The sequence below is a fragment of the Mastomys coucha genome, unplaced genomic scaffold, assembly GCF_008632895.1.
Source record: "Mastomys coucha isolate ucsf_1 unplaced genomic scaffold, UCSF_Mcou_1 pScaffold7, whole genome shotgun sequence".
Classification (NCBI taxonomy): domain Eukaryota; kingdom Metazoa; phylum Chordata; class Mammalia; order Rodentia; family Muridae; genus Mastomys; species Mastomys coucha.
Window position 1 is genome coordinate 53,797,101 of NW_022196913.1, and position 8,003 is coordinate 53,805,103.

At 44.1% G+C, this 8,003-nt stretch overlaps 1 protein-coding gene across 1 annotated transcript in view; it reads right to left on the reverse strand.

The window, feature by feature from the left end:
- Positions 1-8,003, reverse strand: part of LOC116082516 (constitutive coactivator of PPAR-gamma-like protein 1) — an 88,867-nt gene that overhangs the window by 20,743 nt on the left and 60,121 nt on the right. The window contains exon 11 of the mRNA XM_031359417.1: positions 1,642-1,891. Coding sequence (XP_031215277.1) covers positions 1,642-1,891 — 250 coding nt within the window. The remainder of the gene's footprint in view (positions 1-1,641; positions 1,892-8,003) is intronic.

The following is an 8,003-nucleotide window of genomic DNA, read 5'->3' on the forward strand; positions in this document are numbered from 1 at the left end:
CTCCGGAGTGCTGTTATTAAGTGTGTAGCCACCACTGCCTAGCTCCGCTAACTGAAGCTTCAACTATCTGTCTGCAGTCTCCCCCCCCCCCCCCCCCCCCCCCCCCCCGCCCCACTTCACTTTGAGAAAGACCTCTTTGATGTAGTGTGTGCGTAACGACAACAGATCTCCAGGCCTTCTCACATCACAGCATTAACTTCTTCTACTCACTGTCTCTGCTTCCTCATCTCTATTCCCCTGGATCCTAGAGCCTGGACCAGCAGTGTTCCCTATCCATCTTCACTGCTGCCGTACAGTGACAGTCATAACATGGCAATACCTAATGGGACTTTACCCAAAGTGGAGAGAACACTGGCAAAAGCTGTCTCCGGAGAATGGGAGAAAGCCACACCCTCTCTGTGGTTCTCTGCCTAGGTGCATGGATAAATGATGATGTATACAGGGAAGCAGAGGCCAGGGAAATACTTATGCTCCTCCACCTCACAATACTCATAACCCTAGGTGCTGGCAAAGAATGAATTTCTCATTCAGTATTTTAGGGGCCAACAGAATAAACAGTCAAGACATAAAGGCATTATTGGTCCAGGAAACATGAAGTTATCCCTGAGACAGACAAAATGTGAATGTCATACCTCATCCATAACCAACAAATGTGGCTGTATGCTACCCAGAGGTGACCACAAATTATGTATCACATCGGGGGCAGAATGCTGCCTAGGTCAGTGTTGACAGTGGACAAGCCAAGTGTTACACATCATTTCACACGTGGAACAAAGACTATAAACAATGTGTTTGACACAAACCTAGACATATCTGAGAGAGAATCTTAAATGGTTGGGGTGGGGGGTTTCTTGATAATTAATGTAGGTCCCAGGCCACTGTGGGAGGTACCATCCCAGAGGAAGTGAGCCCGGCCTGTCTAAGAAACAAGCCAGTAGGCTGAATTCCTCCATAGGCTGGTTTTTCCCTTGATGGACTGGAACCTACAAGCCAGAAAGCCAAACCCTTCCTCCCCTAAGCTGCTGCTTTGAGTCTTGATTTGTATCATAGCAACAGATAAGTAGCTCCAGCAGTAACTCCACTCACTTTTGCTCATGGTCAGAGAATAGGTTTCCCTGTGTTGGGGTGAGGGGCACAGAGGTTGCCCTCTTGAATCACTCTTCTGGTATACAGGCATATATACAGGCAAACAGCACAGACAGACAGACAGGCAAGCAGGCATAATAAGTAAATTACAGTAAGATGGAGAGTGACTGAGGAAGAAGACACCCATATGAACTTCCAGACTCCACAGGTATACATGCTCTCGCGCTCTCTCTCTCTCTCTCTCTCTCTCTCTCTCTCTCTCTCTCTCTCTGTCTCTCTCTCTCTCTCTCTCTCTCGCTCTCTCACACACACACACACACACACACACAATTATATAATATTTACAAGGTGCTTTCTAAATATCCCTATTCTATTAATGTACTCCAGTATAATTATTTGTTGTATTTATGTGACCAGCATTACTAGACTACACATACAAACACAGGTCTAAGACAAATCTCAATAGACAGCATAACCTTGTACAGTAACCTCGTCATCATTTCCAGAAAACACTGACCATAGTGACTGTCTGTGCCCCTGACCCATGTTACACACCGTAAGACGCAGCAGAGCACCATGAGGTGAGTGGGCACATTGGCAGGGTTGAGCATGGCTGGAGTATCGGACCTCATGCAGGCCAGGAAGGCCCTCATCCGGCGGTTCTTGTCCTCCACCGCCTTGCCCAGCCAAAGCCTCTTCAGGTTGGGGCAGGTCCACTCCCGGAAGGCCAGTGCTTCCACTAGTTCTGGGGTCTGAGGAGACTTCCCCTTGTAAGCTGCCCATTCCTTAATGATCAGTGGTGAGACTGCAGAGGAAAAATACAAAGAGGCTCATTGCAAGTTGCTCACTGGTCCTCCAGCCTGCACAGTAACAACCTGTTCTAGCACTGGGCCTGGCCTCCCTCACAGAGAATGACATATTCTTTCCTCAGCAAGCTACTATGTCTGAACCTCTATTCAATGATTAACAGCTCACTTAGATCTCCCATAAGGTCACACATAAATTTCTTCTCAGAAAGATCAAGGCTTGATTTCTCCACTTGCTGAATGTAGACCACAAATGTTAGGGACTTTGTTGATACTTTGAGTCTACTAAGAATTTTAGTACACAAAAGTGTAGCATTCTCTAGTAATTCAACATAACCCAAATTAGGTGTTCTCTTTTTCTACATGAATACTCCCACAAGTCAGATATAAGAAGTGATTTACATATTGCAGCAATTTTCCTTAAGGATTTTCTTTTTAAATAGGCAATAAACACTGCAGGGTGGCCAGTATAGAAGTGGTGACTGCATAGAAGTAACATTCCAACTTCTGAAGCCCAGATGGTAGCAGAACACAGCAATTATCTTCGGCCGGACTTAAGACTGTGCAAAATCATCCAAAATTGCATTTTGAAAGAGGCAAAATATCCTAAGCTTATATAACAGACAATGACCTCACATCCTGTGTTTCATCAATGCTGGATTCTTACAAACACAGAAATTTGACACAGTCCCAGTTGTCAAATACACCAAGGGAAATCTGCAAAGGTGGCAATCCAACCTGCAGTATGGAAGTGAGAATTCCCCGGTTCCACTGAGGTAACAATCGGCTGATGGAGCAGTGCCCACCAGAACCAAAGCGAGGCTTGAACTCAAGGCTCCATCAGGCATGGAGATCAGGATTGGCTGTGGGCATTCTAGCCAATACACTTTACCCCTAGGCTCTTTTTCTCTAATGAAATACCTAAAGATGCAGAGATTCAGAAGACTCCAAAGTTGTGGCAGAATCACCCAAGGAACTGGCTTATGTTCAATTCCACTCTGAGTCTAAATAAGTCAGGTGCTAGGATAATCTCCTCAAAGGTAATGAAAACTGCCAGGGGTTAGGTACTGAGAAGTGCAATGTATCAGTAACAGGAAAAAAATGCTTTAAATACATTTCAACCTCAGGTAACATGTAAAATAACATGTAACATACGGGGACGTCACAGGCACAACTGCAGAAGAGCTCCAGGCAGTGATGTTTCGCATGTAGGCCAGCAGGCCAAGCAGAGATGTAAGTGCAGACAGTCACTAAAACTTTCTCTTTTACAAGAAGTACTGCTGTCATGAAGCAAATTTCTTCCATTTTTGTTTCATTATCTTTGATGGAAATGTGAGTATAACACATTTAGGGATATTGAATGTTCAATAGTATTAAAGGATAGCTGAGACACCTTAAAATGCTTACTTGAAACTTCATCAACTCACAACAGACATTCATGTATATCAGCATTTTTTTTGTTGTTTTTATTATTTTAGGTGTCAAGAAGAAAATCAGTAATAGCACCATCACCAAGCAAGCCTGTCCGTGGACGCACAATCTAAGGCATCACCATCCCACCTGATTCCCACTGAGCTCCAGCCCAGCTCCCAGAACCTCCCCAGCCGTGCCAGCAGAGCATGGATTACTGCCATTACCGCCACCTCAGCACCAACCCCCCACACAAGCAGCCATCCTGGAAGCCCATTCCTCTCCCTGCCTTCCTCCCTCCTGTGTCCACTGCAAAGGACACCGAGTACTGAGGCAAGGGCCCTTCAAACTGAGCTTCTGACAAGGTTCCTGCACCTGTGACATGTGTTCATTTGTTCATTCATGTCCCCTCTCCCACCCCTACTCCATACATATACCACACAAAATCCACAAACACATTCTGTTCCCAGCATGCATTGTTATAGATGATAAAAACGCAGGCCCCTATGTTAGAGTCTTTGCTGTTTTCTCATGAAAGGGAGGCATTCTCAGTCACCTAGCTTTGTCACTCTAATACCTCCTCTTTCCTCAGCTGTTTTTAAGACTATCTTTAATCAGTTTTTAGTACACATGGTGTCTTATTTATTTTGGGGACCAGATGTCAGTATGCACATTTATGAGTAACAGGCAATCTCCACAATGATTGTTTTATTTAATGGTGTTTTGTGTGTGTTCTAGGGACCACCTGCCTGGTGCCCACTGAAGCAGTTCCTTCAGCCTCAGTGTCCTGAATTTGCCTCATGTGGATGAGACATTATGGGTCCTAGACCATAATGTCAGGGATCCAGTGGGTATCTAGGCTCTAGGCAGGATCACAGACACAGAAACCACAGGTGAGGTTTAGGCCATCTCACAGCATGAATGAAGCACTTGGGCGTCCACCTGCAATAGTACTAATAAGCACAGTTCAAATTTAATAGGTGTCATAAACACACAAAGCTTGCTCAAAAGACACTGGTGTGTGGGACCTGTTTTATTTTTTCCCAGATGCTCAGCTGTTTTAAAACACTCTAATATTTAGAGAACTTTTGAGTATATCACCACTCAATAGCTGTACAATTGCTGGCCAATCACAAAACATATCTAGTGGGTACTTCATACGCCAGGCAGGGATGGGACAAAGAGACAGCTGCGGGAACAGCCCCGGCCTGCTTCCAGAGGCTAAGAAAAAGGGCTAAAAGCTTACTATGCAACAAAATACTAATTATTAACATAAAAAGCACCCAGTACTCTCACCATGCAGGGAAAACTATATGTGATATCATAGCTTATAATATTTGTTACTTATATTAACTGATTACAATAAATTAATTTTTCAATATACATTTTAACATTGCATTTTATTAATTCTTTCCAGCATTCCATACAATATGTTTTCATCATATTTAACCACTGTTACTCCCAGATCTACAACCACCTCTCTAAATGCATTTTATTTTTTTTTTGTTTTTTGTTTTTGTTTTTTTTTTTTTTTTTTTTTTTTTTTTTTTTAGTTATTATATAGACACACCAGAAGAGGGTGTCAGATCTCATTACGGATGGTTGTGAGCCACCATGTGGTTGTTGGGATTTGAACTCAGGACCCTTGGGAGAGCAGTCAGTGCTCTTACCCACTGAGCCATCTCACCAGCCCCTCTAAATGCATTTTAAATAACAGTCCTAAGAGGGTGACAGGGCCCCAGGCTGCCAGGGTGGTGCTGTCTGGCCTGGAGTCAGAGTGTGGATCATGGTAGGACCATTTCAGGAAGTCATGGTCAAGTATGAGTACCCAAGAGGTCATGCACGACCTGTCACCTCAATGAACATTAATGTCACCTTTTCTACTGACAGAAAAGCTAATGCTTCTAGAAGGAGCCCATTTCTACAAAGCAGCAGAAATTAGTTTTCTGACCATACATTAAAACCATGCTTTACCTTAGTAAAAACCAATTGTAGAACAGCAAGCATTTATAGGATTGTAGGCTCAATTTATAATACTTACTTTACAGAAAACACAGCCTCAAATGCAATTTGGGGCCATAAAACATTGTCACACTTAAGCTGTTTATAAAAACCCAGTGTTTGCTATCAGATATTAATCGTGTGCTTGTATCGTGAATAATCGGGGCTTCCACTTCTAACACAAGAGCAATAAGCACAATTGTTTTATATGGGAGCTCCCAGGGACCCATAGTAGCTGCCTCTACAGCTTTGTGCCACAGAAGCACCATTGCATCGGCAGTTGCAGCATGCCACACCACCTTTACAAGAGGGAGGAAGATACAGCAAAAGGAGCAGCTTCCCAGACCTGTGCCGAGTGTATGTGCACTAGGGAGGGGCTGCTGTTATGTCTGAGACTGGCCATGGAAAATTAGGTTAGCAACTTTACCCCAGGATAGAAAGAAAATCTGGGTACCATGAAATCTGTTCTTCCCTCCTCATGGCTGTTGCTCACTCCCAGACTACCAGGTGGAGGGCAGTGAGGAACACAGCATTCTACCTCCTTACTCTCAGTACCTCCACAATCCTCAAGGGGTAGAAGTAAGAGGCTCTTCTTAAAGCTTTTATACTGAGGCAGGCACCATCTGCCAGAGGTTAAGTTCAGTAGTCTACAGGACACTGGCAAAGACAGACCGATGAGTGCTACCCACTTCTCCCTCTTCTCAGATATGAGGCTCTTCGCATTTTAGAAACTCACAAAGGCAAGGCCTTAGGAAGTAAGAATCTACTCAAAAGAACCATAGCACAGACTGGCAGTGGTGCTGGTCCTGAGTATCTACTTCTTGTGCTGGTTAATTTGAAATCTGGGAGAACAATGCCAGTGTCAGTACTGGAAAACTGTGCAGAATAAAGAAGTCTGTAGTGATGCGACTTGCAAACAGCATTCACAGGAGTCGTAGGGATGTCTGTGTGGGGCACACACAGGCCTACTATCTCAATACTTTGGGGCTGAGGCAGAAAAACAATGAAGTTCAAGGTTAGCTTGAGCTACAAAGCAAGACACCATCTCAATAAAAAATAAAACAAAGCTAGCTGTAAAGTAGAAACCTGGGCTTGGGCATGTTGGACCACTGTCCTGTTACTACCACTGAATGCAGTGTTCCTGCCTCAGCATGCTGGACACCACTTTGAAGTACTAGGGAAGACTCCATAAATACAGGAAATATGAAGCAAAAAACCAACGGCTAATTTTATAAAATGGATGGTGGGTTTTGTTCTATTTTAGTTGAGGCAAGTTCTCATTATGTAGCCCACACTGGCCAGGAATTCACTATGGAAGCTCACATTATGACTCAGTCTTTGAGCTAGGAGTACAGGTATGTGCAACCACGCACAGCTCAAACACATCATGGTGAATTCACAGAATTTTATATCTTGAACATTATTACACTCTGCAGTTGTAGCAAAGACTCTACATTCTTCTTTATCTTGCTGAAACCTACATTTTACTTTCATGCCTCAAATCACCAATGACTGGGAATAACCATGGGGAATGCAGTCTCAGAAAAGGGCAGCAGAGTTACACTCCTCTAGCCTCCTGCCCAGCACCTCCAAAGCTCCAGAACCTCACCTTTACAATGGGAAAACTCAAGGTTGGAGGGAGGTGTGGCTTCAGCTCCTGCTACTGCTCAGGCCACACTGGAGACAGAGCTCTAGCCTCCTGGGTAACAGGAATGCTATGCCCATCCTCAGTTGACAGCCCACTCTGGGTTACTGTCTACAGGAAGGACAGTTTAACCTGTTCCACCACCAGGGATCAGAAATCTACTGAAAACTTAAAATTAGCAAAGGTCCTTAAGTTTGTAAGAATGAACTAGGCCATCCCTATGCTATATAAACACTACTCCTGAGCTACATCCCCAGCCTTCAAAGAACCTCAGTAACCTTACAAGCTCTCTCACACAGGTATTTTAGTTCTGTAATACACTAAAAGTCTTCATATACTCACCTCAATAAATCATAACCATGTATTCATATCAAACATTCATCTATCCCATTTTCCATCACTCCCCCCTACCTTCAGCTTTTTGCTGTCCTCTGTAGACCAGGCTAGACTCAAATTCAGAGATCAACCTGCATCTGCCTCCCAAGTGCCAGGATAAAAGACACGAACCACCATCACCTGGCCAATCATTCACTCTGTGTCTGCCTGTTAGACACTCCTGCAAAGATTATATACTCAATAGCAATAAGACATGTTGGCAGAACTAATTTCAAACACTTGCCACCTAATACAAAGCCACATTTGACAAGAGGCCATCTCCCTGCTGTGTGAGAAGATAACCTTCTGTTCCGAAGCCTACCAGGTTGGTCCCACTCTTTGGTAAACTGTTACTTGGTCCCTTCTTCCCAAACCAAGTCCAGACACATCTCATCCACAGCTCCTCCTGCTCTTCTCAGGAGCAGAGGCTTTAAAGAATGGACACCCCTTGCACACACTTCTACAGTCTGAGGCCAGAACACAGACTCATTATTTACACTTGTTTCTACTCTAGCACATACATCTCTCTAGAGATCATTTCTGGTGTGCCCTCTCCCCCTTGCAAAAAGAAGAAGAAGAAGAGGAGAAGGAGGAGGGAGAGGAGGGAGAGGAGGAGAAAGAGGAGGAAAAAAGAGGAAGAAGAGAAGGAAAATGAGGAGGAAGAGGAGGAACAGGATGTG